Source organism: Scyliorhinus canicula, chromosome 1 (assembly GCF_902713615.1).
Source record: "Scyliorhinus canicula chromosome 1, sScyCan1.1, whole genome shotgun sequence".
Lineage (NCBI taxonomy): Eukaryota > Metazoa > Chordata > Chondrichthyes > Carcharhiniformes > Scyliorhinidae > Scyliorhinus > Scyliorhinus canicula.
In genome coordinates, this window is record NC_052146.1 from 249,099,647 (window position 1) to 249,122,713 (window position 23,067).

The 23,067-nt window shown below is 44.6% G+C and overlaps 1 protein-coding gene and 1 pseudogene across 1 annotated transcript in view; one reads left to right on the top strand and one right to left on the bottom strand.

The window, feature by feature from the left end:
• ints7 (integrator complex subunit 7) overlaps nucleotides 1-23,067 on the bottom strand; it is a 74,568-nt gene that overhangs the window by 45,051 nt on the left and 6,450 nt on the right. The window contains exon 5 of the mRNA XM_038810987.1: nucleotides 8,572-8,618. Within this exon, the coding sequence (XP_038666915.1) occupies nucleotides 8,572-8,618 (47 nt within the window). The remainder of the gene's footprint in view (nucleotides 1-8,571; nucleotides 8,619-23,067) is intronic.
• Nucleotides 14,216-15,707, top strand: LOC119977089 (annotated as a pseudogene).

The window sequence follows — 23,067 nt, forward strand, 5'->3', positions numbered from 1 at the left end:
AAGGATGTGGAGGCTTCAGAGAGGGTGCAGAAGAGATTTAGGACATACGAACTAGGAGGAGTAGACCATCTGGCCCCTCGAGCCTGCTCCACCATTCAATGAGATCATGGCTGATCTTTTGTGGACTCAGTTCCACTTTCCGGCCCGAACACCATAACCCTTAATCCCTTTATTCTTCAAAAAACTATCTATCTTTATCTTAAAAACATTTAATGAAGGAGCCTCTACTGCTTCACTGGGCAAGGAATTCCATCGATTCACAACCCCTTGGGTGAAGAAGTTCCTCCCAAACTCAGTCCTAAATCTACTTCCCCTTATTTTGAGGCTATGCCCCGAGTTCTGCTTTCACCCACCAGTGGAAACAACCTGCCCGCATCTATCCTATCTATTCCCATCATAATTTTATATGTTTCTATAAGATCCCCCCGCATCCGTCTAAATTCCAACGAGTACAGTCCCAGTCTACTCAACCTCTCCTCGTAATCCAACCCATTCAGATCTGGGATTAACCTAGTGAATCGCCTCTGCACACCCTCCAGTGCCAGTACGTCCTTTCTCACGTAAGGAGACCAAAACTGAACACAATACTCCAGGTGTGGCCTCACTAACACCTTATACAATTGCAGCATAACCTCCCTAGTCTTAAACTCCATCCCTCTAGCAATGAAGGACAAAATTCCATTCACCTTCTTAATCACCTGTTGCATCTGTAAACCAACTTTTAGCGACTCATGCACTAGCACACCCAGGTCTCTGCACAGCAGCATGCTTTAATATTTTATCATTTAAATAATAATCCTGTTTGCTGTTATTCCTACCAAAATGGATAACCTCATATTTGTCAATATTGTATTCCATCTGCCAGACCCTAGCCCATTTACTTAACCTATCCAATTCCCTCTGCAGACTTCCAGTATCCTGTGCACTTTTCGCTTTACCACTCATCTTAGTGTCATCTGCAAACTTGGACACATTGCCTTTGGTCCCCAACTCCAAATCATCTATGTAAATTGTGAACAATTGTGGGCCCAACACGGATCCCTGAGGGACACCACTAGCTACTGTTTGCCAACCAGTGAAACACCCATTAATCCCCACTCTTTGCTTTCTATTAATTAACCAATCCTCTATCCATGCTACTACTTTACCCTTAATGCCATGCATCTTTATCTTATGCAGCAACCTTTTGTGTGGCACCTTGTCAAAGGCTTTCTGGAAATCCAGATATACCACATCCATTGGCTCCCCGTTATCTATTGCACTGGTAATGTCCTCAAAAAATTCCACTAAATTAGTTAGGCATGACCTGCCTTTATGAACCCATGCTGCGTCTGCCCAATGGGACAATTTCTATCCAGATGCCTCGCTATTTCTTCCTTGATGATAATTTCCAGCATCTTGCCTACTACTGAAGTTAAGCTCAAGGCCTATAATTACCCGCTCTCTGCCTACCTCCTTTTTTAAACAGTGGTGTCACGTTTGCTAATTTCCAATCCACCGGGACCACCCCAGAGTCTAGTGAATTTTGGTAAATTATCACGAGTGCATTTGCAATTCCCTAGCCATCTCTTTCAGCACTCTGGGGTGCATTCCATCAGGGCCAGGAGACCTATATACCTTTAGCCCCATTAGCTTGCCCATCACTACCTCCTTAGTGATAACAATCCTCTCAAGGTCCTCACCTGTCATAGCCTCATTTCTATCAGTCACTGGCATGTTATTTGCGTCTTCCACTGTGAAGACCGACCCAAAAAACCTGTTCAGTTCCTCAGCCATTTCCTCATCTCCCATTCTTAAATCTCCCTTCTCATCCTCTAAAGGACCAATATTTACCTTAGCCACTCTTTTTGTTTTATATATTTGTGGAAACTTTTACTATTTGTTTTTATATTCTGAGCAAGTTTACTCTCATAATCTATCTTACTCTTCTTTATAGCTTTTTAGTAGTTTTCTGTTGCCCCCTAAAGTTTTCCCAGTCCTCTCGTCTCCCACCAATCTTTGCCACTTTGTATGCTTTTTCCTTCAATTTGATACTCTCCCTTATTTCCTTAGATATCCACGGTCGATTTTCCCTCTTTCTACCGTCCTTCCTTTTTGTTGGTATGATATGGAGGGCAGTTTTTTTTAAATGTTGCCTGGTATGGAGGGCATTAGCTGTGAGGACAGCTTGAATAAACTCGGCTTGTTCTCACTGGAACAACGGAGGTTGAGGAGCGACCTGATAGAGATCTACAAAATTATGAGGGGCATAGACAGAGTGGATAATCAGAGGCTTTTCCCCAGGGTAGAGGGGTCAATTACTAGGGGGCATAGGTTTAAGGTACATGGGGCAAGGTTTAGAGGAGATATACGAGGCAAGTTTTTTTTCCACACAGAGGGTAGTGGGTGCCTGGAACTTGCTGCCGGAAGAGGAAGCAGGGACGATAGTGACGTTTAAGGGGCATCTTGACAAATACACGAATAGGATGGGGAATAGAGGGATACGGACCCTGGAAGTGTAGAAGATTTTAGTTTAGACGGGCAGAATGGTCAGCGCAGGCTTGGAGGGCCGAAGGGCATGTACCTATGCTGTATTTTTCTTTGTTCTTTGATAATGGTAGCTCCCTTGAATGTCTAGAAGGGATGAGATGGGTTTTCATCCAAAAATGTGCAAGTTAGGTGCATTGGCCATGTTAAATTGCCCTTAGTGTCCATTGGTTAATTGGGTTGCAGAGTTATGGGGATGGGTGGGCTTTGGTGGGGTTCTCTTTCAGAGGTTTGTCGCAGGCTCGATACGCCAAATGGCCTACTTCTACACTGTAGGTATTCTATTAACGTGTCATTAACCGGAACATGTGGCAAGATTGTTTCCTGCGGCTTTTCAGTCTAAACCTGGATGCTAATTAGGTCCTGCTTTAATCTATCATGGGCTGCTTCATTATTGAAGGAATTCTGAATGGAAGTGAAAACTGTGGAATCATTATCAGTGAAGGGCCCCACATCTGCTACCAAACTGGGTAAAAATGCAATTTTCTGTCTGTCTGTTTATACCTTTTTCAGTTACTTATGACATCTGAAAAATGCTCACACAGAAAGAAAAATGTTCATCCGTCAAGTGATTTGTCTTCTGTCTCGGTTATTGGGAGGCAAATGGTTCTGTTTTCAAACACCCTTAATCAATTAAGAGTTTTCCACAAAATGTTTCATTCTGGTGCAGCTAACATCAAGGTCCTACCACTGAACAAAAACTGCCAAAATAAATTATTTATTTATTTGTTAATGGGATGTAAGCATCATTGGCTCGGCCAGCATTTATTTTCCCTCACTAATTTCCCTCGAAGTGGGGATGATGAGACACATTTTTAAACTACTGCAATCCATGTGGTGTAGGTACACCCACAGCGCTGTTAGAAAGTTTCAGAATTTTGACTCAGTGACAGTGAAGGACTGGTGGCTTGGTGGTGAGGGGTGGAAAATGCAGGTGGTGGTGTTCCCATGCGCCTATTGTCCTTGTCCTCTAGATGGCAGAGGTCACAAGTTTGGAAAGTGACTTGTTTGGAATGGAACCTTGATGAGTTGCTGCAGGGCGTCCATATCGGGGCTTTAAGTCTGCGGGTCGCGGGCGTCGAGGGGGGGTCGCAGAACAATTGGTTGCAGCATTCCCGATCTCGGGAGAAGCACCCAATGGCCGCAACTGGCATATAAATTGAGAATGCCGTCCGCGACCTGCTTTTAAATTTAGAATGGCGGCCGCGACCGGCTTTTAAATGGAATGATGCTGTCTTTCGGCCAGTAGCAGCGGCTGAGAGCAGGCCACGTGCACAGCACGTACACGGAGGAGAGATTCCTTCATTTTCTAGCTGCGAACAATCAAGGCAACAGGACTGTGAAGAACTGAAGGTAGATTGTTTTAAACAAAGCAAAAATCTGAATTCAGGAACAAAGATGATTTTGTGAGGTATGTCTTTGTTAATTGAGCCAATGCAAATCAAGATGCAAAGCTCATGTGTTATATGAAGGGAAGTACTGACAAATGAAAGTTTAAAACCCTCAAAACTTCAAAGGCATGGCGACTCTGAGGACAAACCTCTCAATTTCTTTTCAAAGAATGCAGTGAGAACTTAAATCATGAGCTTAGCAGAAATGTAACATTGAATGGTAAAGCAAGTGAGATCACGTGGACCAAACAGGCTCACCCGTCACATTAATGGTAAACGAAAGTGGTGGGTCACGGAGGTGGCCAACCATCTCCACCTCGGTCCCGTTGATGCCGACAGTGGTGTGTACAGTACTTTGCTTCCTGAAGTCAATGACATGGATTGCTTCAGTATCCACGGAATTGCAAATGGTACTGAACATTTAACAATCATGAACGAACATCGCCACTTCTGTTATGATGTAGGGAAGGTTATTGAGGCAGCTGCTGAAGATGGTTGGGTTGAGGACACAACTTTGAGAACTACTGCGATGTGTCCTAGGGCTGAGATGATAGACCTCCAACAATCACAACCATCGTCCTTTGTGTATGTTCTGACTCCAATTAATGGAGAGTTTTTCCCCCTGATTCCCTTTGCAATTTTCCTCGGTTTCTTTGATGCTACATTCAGTCAAATGCGGCACTGATGTCAAGGGCAGTCACTTTCACCTCTGGAGTTCAGCTTTCATATCCATATTAGGGCCAAGGCTGTAATGAGGTCAGGAAAGGAGCAGCCCTGGCAGAACCCAAACTAAGCATCAGTCAACAGGTTATAAATCAGTAATTACAGCTTGATACCACTGCTGTTGACACCTTCCATCTCTTTGTTGGTGATCGAGAGTAGATTTAGGATTATGTGTGCGCCAACGACATAGGTAGGACTAGGCTGTTTGTATGTGCAGCAGGGACTAGATTAAAAAGCAGAGCAAAGGTAATAATATCTGAATTACGACTTGTACCATGAGCAAATTAGCAGAGGGTAAATAAGATTAGAGTTTAATGCATGGCTCAAAAGATTAATGTGAGAGAAATGGGGTTTGATTCAAAGGGAGCTGTACAGTTCAGATAGCGGTCACCTGAACTAAGCTGGGAACAGTGTCAGTGTAATTCTTAGCTGCACATTTTGGATTGTTCAACAAGTGCCGTCCAATCGTGGAATCACACCGAACGTTAAACCTTATATTCTGAGTTTTGCAAGCACAGGCTGGTTGGATATGATCAGTATCTGCCTATTGTGAACAGCCGAAGGGATATGCTGGTTGAAATGATTTGTCAATCATTGGAACATGCGGCCTGCGTAACTCACATTGCACTGGCATTGAAATTCATGAACCACGCAGGCAGAATGTCTATTTGGTTTGATCACATTTATGGAAAATAGCACTTCCGTTGCTACTGCATTGTAGCAGTATGAAACGACTACATTCACCTGTTACTCAAATTTCTGAGATACCTTACCCTTCCAGGGTAATGTGGGATAAACACATTTCAGGTCTGAAAATGGGGGCCTTAGCCCCATACCCGAGTACGCATGATACACAGTGACCAATGATCCGATCAGGGTAGCCACTATCCTGCAGGGGAGGCGGTATTGTCGCTGAACTAGTAATTCAGAGACCCAGGATAATGATCTGGGGACCCGGATTTGAATCCCACAACAGCAGGTTATGGAATTTTAACTCAATAAAATATCTGGAATTAAAAGTCTGTTGATGGCCATGAAACCATTGCCGATCGTCATAAAAGCCCATCTGGTTCACTGATGTCCTTCAGAGTCTGGCCTACACGTGACTCCAGACCTACAGCAATGTGATTGACTCCTAAATAAATGCCCTCTGAGATGGCCTAACAAGCCAATCCGTTGTATTCAACCGCTATGAACACACAAAAAAGGAATAAAACCGGACAGACCACCCGGCATACTGCAGTGGTTGAAGAAGGCAACTCACCACCACCTTCTGAAAAGCAACTAGCGATGGGCAATATATGCTGGTCTAACCAGTGACACCCACATCCCGTGGATGAAGTTTTTAAAAAGATGCACCTTACTTTGAAATCAAGCTTACACGGTGAGCAAATGACAAGGGATCTATCTATTTGCGGGTTCGCCAACAAGGCCAATCTTGTAATGCCTGAACCTGTAGGAAATGGGTTTGCTACTATTGGCGACTGCAAGCCTACTTTCACTGGTTAACACACAGATTATAATTCCTACAGATTCTGGAGAGTGAGCGTAAATACATTCATATCAATTTATGAAGCAATAATACTGGAAGTCATGGATCTGTGTCTGACCCAGGACAGTGATATTGTTTCCAGATATAGCAACATGTATTTGACCCACAATGAAGCGCAGCAACTGACTTGCAAAACCTTGTTTCAGCAGCTCCCTAAAATTGGGTGAGTCTTTGCAAAATAACCTTTCTAAATAGGCCTGATAGCGCTTCTTGTTAACCTGATTAGATCTCATCACAACAGTTAAGTCCCCATTGGACAAGGGTTTCTCTAAATCTTTCTGAACTTTCAAGCTATTTTAGGATGATGCCAATAACTTAATATGTCGACCCAAATAGCCACCAACAGAGATACTGTCATAAGAAAACCTATGAACACCAGCCAATAACTCTCAAATTCCAGAGAACAAGGGCAGCACAGTGGTTAGCACAGCTGCATCACAGTGCCGAGGTCCCAGGTTCGATCCCGGCTCTGGGTCACTGTCCGTGTGGAGTTTGCACATTCTCCCCGTGTTTGCATGGGTTTCACCCCCACAACCCAAAGTTGTGCAGGATAGGTGGATTGGCCACGCTAAATTGCCCCTTAATTGGAAAAAATGAATTGGATATTCTAAGTTTATATATTTAAAATAATTCCAGAGAACGGTCCCACTCCGAGGTCAAGTTTCAACAACTTTAGGTGGATGAGAATGCTTTATACCCAGCCACTGGATTACTAACGACTCAGAGGAGCTCGACTGTCACTGTGGATGGGAGAAATGTTATTGATCACCAGTCTTGTTCAGGCAAGGCAACCCAAAGGTAAAAGAAACAAAAATTTTAAATTCGTTTTCAGCCTAAGCACATGAATTTCTCCTCAAAATTTACGATTCTCATCATTTTATATGCAAGCTGCCATTACTGCATCACTCGCACAAAAGAATGATAAGCAAAATATCTCTTTCATTTCCTGGTTGTCTTCCAGTTCTTTCTAACTTCCACTTCTGTCTTACAATGCTTCCAATATATATCCCTTTACTGAAATATTCTATGTAAAACAATCAGCGTTTTTAACAGCACAAAGAAAGACACGAGTCAGCATGTATCAAGTAAGGGGTGAAAAATAGGTCTCATTAGAAAGGAGTCACAACATAGAGAAATAGGCCTGGTGGCATGGGAGACACCATTTACCTCAGCTAACAGTCTTATCACACTTGCTGTAGATATTCAGTCATGTTCCCTATTGATGGGAGGAAGGTGTGGGAAAAAACAAGAAGGATTACTTTTGGGAGATGGAAGTGGATAGCAGTGCAAGGGCCTGGACCCAGAAGGAAGACAGCAGGTTGAGTGAAGAATGGGAATGAGCATGTTGGCTCATTGGAAAAAAGGAGAAGGGAGCAAAATAGAATATTCAAGTGGTGCAGAAAGCATAGCAGTGAAGTTGAATGGAGTGCTGCAGTAATGGTACCTGGTAACCATGTTATGAATGCAAGTTTTTAGAAGATAGTTATGTTTAAATTATTACACAATTTAAAGTAAGACAGATATCCTGGGAAAAGGGATGGTGTGAAGTTGTATTGGACTATGCTTGGCAAAAGGCCAGGTGATGGTTGCCATGGGAACAAGGGGCCCAGGTTAAGACGTCACTCCTGAACAGATAGAAAGTTGTTTTTAAACTTTGTGCAGACTTCCAGGCAGTCCGAGTTCAAAAGAAACGTGGACATTAGTAAGCCTACTTGTGACAATAAAGATTATTACTATTATGAGACAGGAAAGCAGCTGCATTGCAAGCAGCAGGGAAAGAAACTGTTTTCTGCTAGTTACCAGGTGGAATGCTGGTGTAAATATGCTTTCTAAGTGAAGAAAAGGAACCTGCATAGATGTAAGGCCACTGATGGATTTGCTGTGTTGAGGCCAGGACAAGGATTCACCAGAGTGAGACTTGTTGCTGGAAGACATGGTCACTTGATGTTACAATTCAGTGAAATGGGGGGAAGTGAACCCATTGGAAGCTGGCAGTAACTTTCGATTGTTTCCTTTAAAGACTGCTGTTACATATATGTTCGGCTTTGGGCTATCACTCATGCTAAAACACAAATGAGCATTATCTTTTCCGTAGTTTAGAGTATTATTTATCTACTACATAATGTTTAGATAATACTGATTTTAGTCGTTACTGTAAAATTCTTAAAGCTCAAAATCTTGTGCGATTCCTTTAAGTTGGCCACTGGTAATTCAACTTCAAAAAAACGATTGGTTTCTCTGGGGGATCATAACGATCACATGACCAATGTGATACCTGAAAACATATAAGCTATACATACATAATGTTTGTTTTAAAATAATGGATAGATTGGAAAGGCAATAATAACCTTGAAATTACATCCTCTTCTGAAGTCTTACCTTCAATCATTTCACCAACTTTGTTGCAAATTCCTGCCGCAAAATCCCTAGGGAAGGGGCAGAGAAGAAGTGGGGAGAGCAGGGAGAAACAAATGGAAACACACTTTACAATTTTGCAAAAGAAAATGCTGAAAGCAACAAAAGGGATTCATTTTAATTCTTCACAATTTTAGTTACTGTTACTGCAGTTGAAATTTTTATTTGATAGTTTCCAAAGAGTGCATGCAAGCATTTACTATGAAATAGTATGTTGGTTGTACAGTTGAATTATTTCTGCACCCTGGTTCCAAGTTCCAACTCTGCTTTTCTCTGAACAGATGCTGTCAAACCTGGCGAGTTTCCCCAGCATTTTCTGGTTTAATTTAATAAAAAGGTGCACCAGGGTGGGAGTGGCCAGGGATCTAACAACAGAACATCCTTATTATCTCAATTGGATATTGTGTTTTTGCATGTGCTCTGACATCTCTCTTTAGCCAAGACCCATTCTGGATGCAGTGACTGGGTGGTACATGGTCAGTTAGATGTCATAAAGGAACAATCTCTTCATAATGGTGTGAAACGTGCAAAACTGTACATAACAATTGTATATACATTAGATCTCCAATTTTTAAAAAATTGTTCATGGGATGTGAACGTCACAGGCTATGCTAGCATTTATTGCCCATCCCTAACTGCCCCTGAGGGGCACTGGTTAACTCACTGGTTAACACACAGATTATAATTCCTACAGATTCTGGAGAGTGAGCGTAAATACATTCATATCAATTTATGAAGCAATAATACTGGAAGTCATGGATCTGTGTCTGACCCAGGACAGTGATATTGTTTCCAGATATAGCAACATGTATTTGACCCACAATGAAGCAAGTCAGTTGCTACCCCTGAGGGGCAGTTAAGAGTCAACCACGTTGCTGTGGATCTGGAGTCACATGTAAGCCGGCCAGGTAAGAATGGCAGATTTAATCCTAATAATCTTTATTGTCACAAGTAGGCTTACGTTGCAATGAAGTTACATTCCGGCGTCTGTTCGGGCACAGAGAGAGAGAATTCAGTGTGTGCAAATTACCTAACAGCACGTCTTTCGGGACGAGTGGGAGGAAACCGACGCAGACACGGGGAGAACGTGCAGATTCCGCACAGACAGTGACCCAAGCCGGGAATAGAACCTGGGACCCTGGTGCTGTGAAGCCACAGTGCTAACCACTGTGCTACCGAGATTTCCTTTCCTAAAGGGCAGTAGTGAGCCAGATGGGATTTTAAGACAATCGACAATGGTTGCATGGTCACCATTAGATATTTTCATTCCAGATTTTTATTGAATTCAAATTTTACCATCCGCAGTGGTGGGATTTGAGCCTGGGTCCCCAGAGCATTACTCTGGATCTCTGGTTTACTCGTCCAGCGACAATACCACTGTGCCACCATGCTGCCCCCATTAAAATTATGATGACCGGTTCACATTCAACATCTAGAGGCTTTAATATTAAGGCAAAATGTTGTGGATAGAACTCTTAAAATGAATACTCGAGTATTCTTTTTTGAACACCATGTGGAGAACACTAAAGCCAAAACTATAATAAGAACCTCATTAAAGTCTGAAAAATATGATACGGTACAGAGGAAGTGGTTTCTATAGACTTTGAACAAACACTTTTTTAAAATTTAGAGTACCCAATTCATTTTTTCCAATTAAGGAGCAATTTAGCATGGCCTGCCCTGCACATCTTTGGGTTGTGGGGGCGAAACCCACGCAAACACGGGGAGAATGTGGAAACTACACATGGACAATGACCCGGGCCCGGGATCGAACCAGAGTCCTTGGCACCGTGAGGCAGCAGTGCTAACCACTGTGCCGCCATACACTTTTTATTTTTTTTAAAGTGAGCTCATGTTTGCCTAGTGTCATGTGAGAGTACCTTTAAGAAATGGATGTTTATAAATAGGTATGTATATAAATATCTGTAGTGAGAGTACCTTGAAGAAATGGGTGTTTACCACTGCAGTGATGTCAGAGAGTGGGTGGAGCTGGGCTGTGTCAGCTTTTTACTTTCGTTTTAGGCGGTTTGCTGCAGAGTGTGTTTTTAGTTTCATTTTCAGAGCTGGATAGCTGCAGTCACAGAGAGTCTCTCTCTCTGTAATCTAAAAACTGTAAATCGATCCTTTGGTGATTGAAAACTAATAACTGCTCTCAGTAGTGACTTTAACCTGATGTGCTTCTGTTAAAAGTTATTTTTTTAAGTGTTATGGGTTGTAAAAGGACAGCTTAAGGATTACTTAGTGTTGTATTCTTTGGGGGTTGTATTTGAATTAATGGTTGCTAAGATATTCACTGTATGTTTTTAAAAGGTTAACTTGAGTTCATAGAATAAATATTTTTTTTCTTTAAAAAATACTTTTCCATTTCTGCTGCACCACACATGTAGAGTGGGCCGTGTGCTCCCCATACCACAATCTATTAAAAGTTGTGGGTCAGGTGAACTCCATGATACACTTTGGGGTTCTCTAAACCCTGGCCCACAACATTGGTCTCACCCTTACAACCCAAAGATGTGCAGGGTAGGTGGATTGGCTACGCTAAATTGTCGCTTAATTGGAAAAAAATAATTGGGTACTTTAAAGTTAAAAAAATTGAATAAAGAGGGCAACATATTTTGCAAGTAAAGATAAAGAATTGAACTGCAACTTAAATGGTAATATTTAAATTGGAGTAGAGGAGCGGATAAACAAAAGCAGAAAAACTACAGATGCATTGTCATTAAAAACTGATTTCTCAGCCACAAATTATTATTCAAGCAAAATACCTTCAAAGTGAATTGGGTGGCTCAGTGGTTAGCACTGCTGCTTCACAGTGCCAGGGACCTGGGTTCAATTCTGACCTTGGGTGACTGTTTGTGTGGAGTTTGTACATTCTCCCAGTGTCTGCGTGGGTTTCCTCCCGGTGCTCTGGTTTTCTCCCACAGTTCAAAGATGTGCAGGTTAGGTGGATTGGCCACGCAAAATTGCCCCTTTGTTTCCATGGATGTGCAGGTTAGATTACAGGATTACGGGTATAGGGCAGAGTGGATCGGTTCACGCTATGGGCTAAGTGGCCTCCTGCACTGTAGGGATTCTATGATTTATTTCTGATAATCTTCAACAAACTGTTAACGGGTAAATGGAATGAGGAAACCTGGCTGAGACTGAGTGGCCTCTGTGGTAAAATCACGAAGACAAATTTCAGAAGTCAAATGGCCTGTTTATGTATTTCACAATCGTGAACCTTACTACTCTGAAAAATAAAATTGCTCGTTTTGCAACATGCAGAGCAACACTTGTTCTTGATCTCAGTACAGTTCAAGTTCATTAGACTAGTTACGTCCTTACTATCAGTTGCTCCACACACACACAAACACACACACACACACACACACAAGGAAAACAATGAACATGTTGAGCTGAGACATAGAAAAAAGCAGGAGGAAGACATTCGGCCCTTCGAGCCTGATCCACCATTCATTATGATCATGGCTGATCATCAAGTTCAATACCCTGCTTCCGCATTCCCCTCATATCGCTTTAGCCCCAAGAGCTGTATCTAATTCCTTCTTGAAATTCACAACGTTTTTGCCTCATCTACTTTCTGTGATAGCAAATTCCACAGATTCACCACACTCTGGGTGAAGAAATTTCTCCTCACCTCAGTCCAAAATGGTTTACCCCTTATCCTCAAACTATGACGGGGGCGGCACAGTGGTTAGCACTGCTGCTTCACAGCACCAGTGACCTGGGTTTGATTCCCGGTTTGGGTCACTGCCTGCACGTTCTCCCCGTGTCTGCGTGGGTTTCCTCCGGGTGCTCTGGTTTCCTCCCACAGCCCAAAGATGTGCAGGTTAGGTGGATTGAACATGTTAAATTGTCCAAAATGGTTAGGTTGGGTTGCAGGGATAGGGTGCAGGTGTGGGCTTAAGGTTCTCTTTACAAGGGCCAATGCAGACTCAATGGGCCGAATGGCCTCCTTCTGCACTGTAAATTCTATGATCCATGTCCCCTAGTTATGGCCTCCCCCACCATCGGGAATATTCTTTCTGAATCGACCTCGTCTACTCCTGTTGGAATTTTGTAAGTTTCTATGAGATCCTCTCTCACTCTTCTAAACTCTAATGAATAGAATCTTAATTGATTTAGTCTCTCCTCACATGACAGTGCTGCTATCCCAGGAATGAGTCTGGTAAACCTTCTCTGCACTCTCTCCATAGCAAGAATATCCTTCCTCAAATAAGAAAAACAAAACTGCACACAATACTCCAGGTGTGGCCTCACCAATGCCCTATACAATTGTAGTAAAACATCTCCATTCCTATACTCAAATCCTATGTAGGCCAACATACCATTTGTCTTCTTTACTGCCTGCTGCACCTGTGCACTTACTTTCTTCTTTGTTTTTTAAATTTACAGTACTTTTTTTCTTTTTTTCTAATTTAGGGGCAATTTAGCATGGCCAATTCACCTACCCTGCATATCTTTGGGTTGTGGGGGTGAGACCCACGCAGCCACAGGGAGAATGTGTAAATTCCACACAGACAATGACCCAGAGCCGGGATCAAACCCGGGTGCTCGGCACCGTGAGGCAACAGTGCTAACCACTGTGCCACCATGTCGCCCCACCGTGCTTACCTTCAGTGACTGATGCACGAGGACACCAAGGTCTCGTTGAGTATTCAACTCTCTCAATTTACACCCATTCAAATAATAATCTGCCTTCCTATTTTTGCTACTGAAGTGGGTAACCTCACATTTGTCCACATTATACTGCAACTGCCATGCATGTGCCCATTCACTCAGTATGTCCAAATCCCACTGAAGCGTCTCTGAATCCTCCTCACAGCTCATCCTCCCACCCAACGTTGTATCATCTGCAAATCTGGAGATAATACATTTAGCTCCATCGTCCAAATCATTAATATATAATGTGAAAAGCTGGGGTCCTAGTACAGAACCCTGTGGTACCCCACTAGCCACTGCCTACCAATCAGAAAAAGACCCGTCTTTTCCAACATTTTGCTTCCTGTCTGCTAACCAGCTTTTTATCCATCTCAAGACACTACCCATAATCCCATGCGCTTTAACTTTACATATTAATCTGCTGAGACCTTGGTGAAATCCTTCTGAAAATCTAAATAAACCACATCCACCAGTTCACCCTGGTCAACTCTACCAGTTACATCTTCTGGTCAACTCTACTACTTTTATCTTCAGACACAGAAGCTGTGTTACACAGGGCTTGTTTGGCTGATTTACTGTTATCTAATTTCACTGTTTATAATATTTCTGTTGTATTGAATGATGTATTTATTTTGCAAGTTATTCCATCTGGGAATACACAGCGCCGCAAATATACAGCACAGTATTTCAACTTGTGCATTGTTTTGGCTGGGCAAATGTCCAAAGGAACCCAACTCCAGCTTTAACATTTATTCATATAAAGTGGCGCTTAACAGGAATGTAACCACAAGTTATATTGAGGGCTTATATAACAGTAAGTTCTTTTGTTTCGCAGTTTACACAAAACAGCAATAAAAAGTTGAAAACTCTGCCTTATTTCACATTCATTTAAGTAGCGAATTGCAAGAAAAGTCCTTTAAATTTCCTTAACTGATCAAGTTTATTAAGTTCATTACACAAAAAGTGAATTACAACATGCTTAATGAATTGCAACAAATGGTGGAGTGAAGCAATACAGATGGTGTAATCAGGTTCAAATAAATTGAACTGTATTGTTCCCCCGCACCATCTTCGTTGTCGAGATGAAGGTCGTGCTGTGCAGTTTCAACGGGAATAAAATATGCCCGGGTCATAGGAAGTGCTATGCCAGAATTGATGGGAAGGTTTTCCAGTTTCTGAACTCAAAATGCGAGTCAGCATTTGTAGCCACCGAAGTTGGCCACTGCCCGACACAAAATGGAGAATTGAAATGCATGCAGGGAAAACAGGACAATGTAAGGAAAACAGGCAGGCTGCAGAATCTCCCTGTGTATTCTGTCTGCAAAGAAACCAGACAGCACTGAAACTAACAGTTGCGCATATTAATTGAGCGATTCCCGGGCACAATGGACACAATCAAGAATAACAACGGTCAAGCCAGACTCTTAGGCGCCAGCAGGAGTCCCGGACAATAAGTTACAAACAGCCTCAAGAACCGCCCAGCGATCGGGAAACAGCCCCAGTATTGGGGAATTCAAACCAATCGATTGGTATGAGGTCCAATCGATTGCAAGCAGGTATAGGGTCCACCCAGATGGGCGCGAAGCCCCTGTGACCTATAAAGGACAGATCCCAAGTTCGCTCTCTCTCTTAGCCGGCCCTCCCAGCAGAACACCTTTGCAGCAGCTCTCTAAGAACTTGAACGTGAGAAGGAGAGGCCTGGCCAACAGCTACGACAAGTAAGTGTCCAACCAACGCTCGCTATGAGAATAGACACTCCTGACCCCGTACCCACTGGGAAGCCTGCAGTCTCAGGACAGAACAAGAGGCCATTGTTCCCTGATCCAGTGTGTTCCCTTATCGAAGATAAGTATTGGCTTATAGTGGTAGGAATAGTTTAGTCCGTTAGTATTAGTTGCATGAGTATCGATTTACTGTGTAATAATAAATGTGTTTGATTGAACCTTACTAACTGGTGTATTGAGTCATTGATTTGAACTTAAACTTGAACCTCGTGGCGGTATCATAAAGATACCTGGTGACTCTAGAGCTAAGGAATAAAACAGAGCCAATTGAGTGTTAAGCACACTCACCAGAACGAGCAACGCATTCCTCTCCAAGAGAAACCCTCGATAGATCAACTGCATTGTCTTGTAGAAGCGCAAGCACAAAAATGGACAGTCTGAAAGGATTGAGAAAAAGCCCTCCCGTTGTGCAGTGAAGTTCCAACGGGCTATTACTGGTGCCTCTCTTGCTGAGATTATGACCAAGAGGAATCTGAAGCCTTAGGTGTGCAAGGCTCAATGTGAACAAGCAATCAGGGCTGCCAAGGAGGCAAAGGAGGCCAAAGCAGCAACAATGAAGCTGCAGCTGAGGCTACTCAGAAGACAGCACCCAAACAGAAGTTTGCTAAACCAATGAAGTCTCAGACTCCAAGTATTGGTGGGAAATGCTAAATAGCATCGACTGTTGATGTAGAATAAAACCTGAATAAAATTCAGTGATTGACATGTCAAAAGAACATGAGCTTGAATAGGTTTAATCATTGAATGACACAGCTCAAGAAGATATTTTATCAATCGGACCAACTCTTTGCAGAGATATCTAATTAGCCCCCCTCTCTTACCTCTTCCTCATAGATCTGGAAATTTTTCTTCTTAAATATTTGTCAAGTTGCCTTTTAAATGTTATTGAAACTGCTTCTACTTCCATTTCAAGCAGTGCAAACCAGATCACAACAACAAATAATGCATTTTTTCCTCCTCACCATGTCTGGTTCTTTCACATTAAATCTCTGTCATCTTGTTATTCCCCCTTCTGCCACACGAAACATTTCCTCTTTATTTTCCCATTCAAAACCACTCGTGATTTGGAATACACATCCAAAGTCTGTGCACTAAAAGTAATCTTAGCTTCCCCAGTCCCTTCGCTTAACCAAACACCCTTATCCTAATCGAGTAAATCTCCGTTGCATCCTCTCCAAGGCCTTAACATACTTCCTGAAGTGTGGTGCCTATAATTGGGAACAGCACTCCAACTGGGGTCTAATCCATTTATAAAGGCTCATCACAACTTCTCTCCCTCTGTACTTTATGCCTCCATTGAAAAAGTCAAGAATCCAATGTGCTTTTTTAAAAAACAAGACAGCTTTCTCAACTTGTTCTGCCACCTTCAAAGATGGCAGATCTGCATCCCCAGAGCTCCGTTCCGACATTCCCTTTAAAATTGTATCATTTAGTTTATCTCACCGCTCCTCATTCATCTCAGGAGTTCAACTTTATGTCATGCATCTGTCCATTTCACTAGTCTATGTCCTTCTGAAGTCCATTACTAGAATTATTATAGTGCAGAAGGAGGCCATTCAGCCCAGCGAGTCTGCGCCGGCCCTCTGAAAGACCACCCTACCTAGGCCCAAACGGCTACCATCTCCCTGTAACCCCACCTAATCTACACATATTTGGATACTTATGGGGCAATTTAGCATAGCCAATCCATCTAATCTACAAATCTTTGGACTGTGGCAGGAAAACGGAGCACCCGGAGGAAATCCACGGAGACACGGGGAATATGTACGAACTCCACACAGTCACTGAAGGCCAGAATTTAGCCCAGTCCAAGCGCTGTGAGGAAGCAGTGCTAACCGCTCTGGCATCATGCCTCCCCCATTGTTTATGATCACGGGCTGAATTCTCTGTTTGGGAGACTAAGAGTTGCCGCCTGAACTGAACAGTGTGTGATTCACGGTCGCTTTGGAGGGCGCTATTCGTTCCGCCATTCAAGACATGCACTCTGCCCGCGTGAATTGAAGCAATTGCCAGCTGCACAGGCTGTGTAGCCGCTGGGGCCGGAATTAGCACTAAAGGGCCTGACCAGCTGGAGCTGCTTGTAAACACTTCACGCACCACACACTCACTGCAGCCAAGACGATGGCTCAGAGAAGACCTGTCACCCTCTCCGATTTCGGGAGTGTGAAATGAGTCCACTGCTCACCGTCAATGAGGAGACGAGGGACACCCTCTTCCCCAGGGTGGGCTGCAGACTCAAGCCCACCATCCTGAACAGCGCCTGGAAGGAGGTAGCAGAGACAGTCAGTGCTGCCAGCCTCACCAGGAGCAGACAGCTCATGATTCTGAGGTGTGGGTGTCACTAATGAGGCCTCCGCCTTGAGAGGGGCAGATTATCAGGGAGTGTTGCAAAGACCGCGGTGTAGGTGTTCTTTGGTTGGGGTGAGCTTTGCCAATCCTCTACTTCCTCTGCAGTGGGTCCGCACATCTGAGGAGTGCCAACAGATGGTGGGCTAGTGATTGAGCTTGGACACGCACATATCCTCGATGATACCGCTGGGGTATGCGAGTTTCCAGAGTGGGTGGGCTTCCACATGACCAGAGGCTCTCTGAACATTTACAGGACACAGTGAACAGTCAGCGTTATGAGCAGCCAGGAGCCTGTAAGTAGCACCAGAGGGATGCGTTTAAATCACACACTGCAGCAACGGCAGCCTGAGCCAGGCCACCCCGATCCCATGGTGGACAACCAAGTCCATCGACTTGGCACCAACCTACCCCCACTGCCCAGGCAGCCACCCCGAGAATTGTTGAGTTTTCTTACCCTCTTGCACCCCCTCAGCAGCCATGGCGCCCAGTCCCTGCCTGTAAATATTTGCACCAATTCATGCCCGCATGACTTATAGAATAGCTACAGTGCAGAAGGAGGCCATTCGGCCCATCGGGTCTGCACCTCTGAAAGAGCTCGGCAACTAGGCCCACACTCCTGCAGCCCCGCATTCCCATCTAACTGTTGGACATTAAGGGGCAATTTAGCATGGCCAATCCAGCTAACCTACGCCTCTTTGGACTGTAGGAGTAAACCGGAGCATCCGGAGGAAATCCACGCAGACACGGGGAGAAAGTGCAAAACATCAGAGAGACAGCCACCTGAGGTTGGAATTGAACCCGGGTCTTTGGCGCTGTTATGCAGCAGTGCTAACCACTGTGCCACTCTGGTGAAGTATTGCGGAGGGATGGAGCATGAAGTGTCCAACCCACTGAGATTTTAATCCATGCAAATGACGGTTTTGTCTGGGCCTGCCGGCCCCTGTGCAAACTTTGCTAATGTTGCCAGCAGGGGAACAGGTCATGGTGTCAGAATTGGCGCCGGGGCAAATCACAATTTTTCCATTGCACACTATTCTCTGCCCGATCGCAATTCTCACGGTCTGTGTCGGGAAGTGGAGAATTCAGCCCCACATGTCATACGTGTTATTTACAAACCTTTAAACTACACCAAAATCCAAGTCATTCAACATATCAAAAAGATTTATTTCCTTTTCAATTCTCCCCTCTTCTTCTTAGATTCAGTAAGACGTCTTACAACACCAGGTTAAAGTCCAACAGGTTTGTTTCAAACACGAGCTTTCGGAGCACTGCTCCTTCCTCAGGTGAGGAAGGAGCAGTGCTCAGAAAGCTTGTGCTTGAAACAAACCTGTTGGACTTTAACCTGGTGTTGTAAGACTTCTTACTGCACTCACCACAGTCCAACGCCGGCATCTCCACAGCACTTTTTATATTCAACTAGGTTCTCTATTGTGTTATGAGCCTGACATTTAGCAGGAGCCTGTGTATTCTGCTTCATTCTAACATCTAGATCTGTAGTCATCCAGGGAGCTCAAACTTTGCATGCCCCTCTTGGCAATCAAGTCTGCACCCAAACACTCTCCTATTTGAAAACCTCTTTCCTAATTTACTGTTTTATCTGCCAAACTTTGTTTCCAATTGATTTGGGCCAGATCCTTTTCCAACTCATTGAAATTAGCCCTCCTCCAATTGAGTATTTTTACATTTCATGCTCCTAGTCCTCTGGTATAATAAGATTGCAATCACTGTTTCCCACATTTCTCCCCACTGTAAAATACTGTATTTGACCCACTTTATTCCCCAGAATCTGCTTCCTTCCTCATTGGGATGGAAACATACAGATCAAGATACTCGGCAATTGCAGTCAGATCATGCTCCGCAATGGGTGGATTATGGTACTGGAGAAGGGGGAGGCGCAGAGGCCGGGGTGGAAACTGGATGTGAGGCTTTTGGGGAACCAAGTGTTCTGTGAGAAAATTGAAACAGTAATTAAGGAATATGCCGTACAGTGAGGTGTCGAAGGCAGTTGTCTGGGAGGCTCTAAAGGCGGTGGTGAGGGATGAGGTAATTTCATTTAAGGCCAGGGTGGACAAAGAGGAGAGGTTGGAACGGCAGAGGGTAATAGATGAGATGTTGGAAGTAGATAGGAGTTATGCAGAAGATGGGGAACCAGCGAAGCTGGAAAAGAGGAAGGAACTACAGGCGAGCCTCGACCGACTGTCTACCAGGAAGGCGGTGCACCAACTGCAAAGGAGTGCAGTTTATGAACATGGAGATAAGGTCCGGAGGGAAGCAGCGGTAAGGGAAATTCTTCAGGTGAGGGATAGGGCAGCGAAGTTGGTGGTGGCTCCGGAGCTGATTAACAAGGTTTTTGAGGAGTTTTATGAGAGGTTGTACAGGTCAGAGCCACCCGGGGAGACTGTGAGATGCAGGAATTTCTAGATGGGTTGGGGTACCCGAGGCTAGGGAAGGGGGACAGGGCTATATTAGAAGGAGCAATAGTGGAGCAGGAGATAAAGGATGCGATTGGGAGGATGCAGTCGGGGAAGGTGGCAGGGCCGGATGGGTTTCGGGTGGAATATTATAAAAAAATTCAAGGATAAGCTGGCACCCCTGATGGTGGGGATGTTTGAAGAGGCGATAGGGAAGGGGGTGTTGCCACAAACCTTGGGGCAGGCATCGGTTTCACTGTTTCACATTGCTAAAAAAAGATAAGGATCCAACGGAGTGTAGGTCGTATAGGCCCATATCACTTCTGAATGTGGACACAAACGTATTGGCAAAGCTACTGGCAGGTAGGCTGGAGGAGTGCCTCCCGAAGGTGATAGATGAGGATCAGACGGGGTTCGTGAGAGGGAGGCAGCTTTTTTCGAACATTAGGAGGGTTTTGAACGTCGTTCTGGCACCAGCGGAAGGGAAGGAAACAGAGGTGGTTGTGGCATTGGACGCCGAGAAGGCGTTCGACCAGGTAGAATGGGGGTACTTGATGGCAGTTCTGGAGCGGTTTGGGATTGGACCAAGATTTGTGAACTGGGTAAAGCTATTATATAAGGAGCCGAAGGCGAGTATCCGCGCAAACAACATCAGCTCGAGATACTTTTCCCTCCACCTATGTCCCCCCTGCTGTTTGCACTTGCGATTGAGCTGTTGGCCATCGCATTAAGAAGTTCGGGAGCATGGAACGGAATAGTGGCGGGGTGGGGAATAGAGCATAGGGTGTCCTTATATGCTGATGACTTGCTATTATATGTGTCGGAACCGAGTGCGTCGATAGGGGGAATATTGTAGCTACTGCGTGTATTTCGGTCTTTCTCAAGCTGAACCTGGACAAGAGTATTTTGTGGTGTCTCGGCCGGGGGGGGGGGCTGCCATTCCGTAGGGCAGGGACTCACTTTAGGTATCTGGGTGTGCAGGTTGCCCAGGAATGGGGGAGGCTTCGTAGGTACAACATCTCTAGTTTGGTGGGGAGAGTGAAAGCCGATCTGGCAAGGTGGGATGGTCTCCCTCTGTCACTGGCGGGTCGGGTACAGGCGGTTAAAATGAATGTGTTGCTGCGATTTCTGTTTATTTTTCAATGCCTGCCGATTTTCCTGCCAAAGGCTTTTTTCAGAGACATTGGGGGAAGGATTATTTTGTTCATATGGGGAGGGAAGGTGGCCCGATTGAGAAAGATGCTGCTACAGAGGGGAAGGCAGGCAGGGGTTTGGGTCTTCCGAACCTGGTACTACTACTGGGCGGCGAATGTGGAGAAGGTGCGGAGCTGGGTCAGAGGGGTTGATTCCCAGTGGGTCAGAATGGAGGAGAGTCTGTGCAGGGGGTCGGGATTGAAGGCACGAGCAACAGCGCCACTCCTGATAGCTCCGGTGAAACACTCGGAGTCCGGTAATAATAGCTTCATTGAAAATCTGGAGGCAGTTTCTCCAACACTTCGGGTTGGGGGCAGGGTCAAGGGAAATGCCGATTCGGGGGAACCACAGATTTGAGCCAGGGAGGTGAGATGGAAATTTCCGGAAATGGGAAGAGAAGGGGATTAAGACACTAAAAGATTTGTTTCTTCAGTGTTGGTTTGCAGGATTGAAGGAGCTGGAAGCGAAGTATGGGCTGGAACAGGGAGAAATGGTTAGGTACATGCAGGTTCGAGATTTTGCCAGAAAGGAGATACAGAGTTTCCCGGAGGAACCAGCCTCCACGTTGCTGCAGGAGGTGCTGACGACAAGGGGGCTGGAGAAGGGGGTAGCATCAGCAGTGTACGGAGCTATTTTGGAAGAGGACAAGGCACCACTGGAGGGGATCAAAGCAAAGTGGGAGGAAGAGCTGGGAGAGATTATAGAGGAGGGGGTCTGGTGTGAGGTGTTCCGGAGAGTGAATGCCTCCACCTCATGTCCGAGGTTGCAGCTGACACAGCTGAAGGTGGTATACAGAGCACACCTCACGAGGGCGAGGATGAGCCGATTCTTTGAAGGAGTAGAAGCGTGTGAGCGTTGCGGGGGGGGGGGGGGCACGCTAATCACGTTCATATGTTTTGGTCCTGTCCAAAGCTAGAGGATTACTGGAAGGAGGTTTTTAGGGTAATTTCCAAGATGGTGCATGTGAAACTGGACCCAGGTCCCCGTGTGGCCATAATTGAGGTGTCGGACCAGCCAGGGTTGGAAACGGGTGCGGAGGCAGATATCATAGCCTTCGCCTCGTTGATCGCCCAAAGGCAGAACCTGTTAGGGTGGAGAGCAGCCTCTCCACCCTGTGCCCTGGCATTGCGGGGGGACCTGTTGGAATTCTTGACTCTTGAGAAGGTTAAGTTTGAACTGAGGGGAAGGACGGAGGGGTTCTTCAAGTCATGGGCATTATTTATTCTGCACTTTCAAGAACTAGATAACATTGAACATTAGTTGGGGGTGGGGGGGGGTGGGGTGGGGGGTGGGAGGGTTGGGGGGGGGGGGGGGGGGAGAGGGCCTGTGTGTATTAAGGGTGACTTTGGGTAATCCCTGATTCCTTTCTGTCATTTGTTTATGTGAACATGCGGGCTAATGTTTGGGGGTTAGTGGGAGGATGGGATCATTGTTATTATTATGGGGACTGACAAATTTGTTGCTGATTATTGTTGGTGGGTGTAAATTTGGGGAAAAATGTGAAAAAGGAGAATAAAAATATATTTTTTTAAATCATTCAGATCAAGAAAAATCTGTTGTACATATTTCAGTAATCCTCCATGTCTTTGCTATTTACAATGTTATTTTACAATGTATATTATGATAATTGAAGACCCCATTATTACTTCTTCATATTTCTTGCCTATTTGTGAAATATGCCTGCAGATTTCCATATTTCCTTTGTGCCATTTTGTCACCTCCAGGCTACACCCAGAGGTCTACAACTCCTCTGATGTTCTCAACTCTAACCAAATAAATTCAGTCTTAGAAACCTCAAACACAACATCCCACTTCAGTGCTGCAACAGTATCTTTAATCATTACTCTTGCCACCCACCCCCAATTATTTTTTTCCATCCCTATCTTTCCTGGATACTTTGTAACAAGGAACATTAAGTGTGCATTCCACCCCTTGTTTGAGTCATGTCCCTGTTTCACCTCTCACATGGCAATTTGTGCCTAAAGCTCACTTACTCAACCTTATTTACCACTCAAACATGTTAGTTTGCCTCTCATTTCTCCACATTTGGTTCCTCA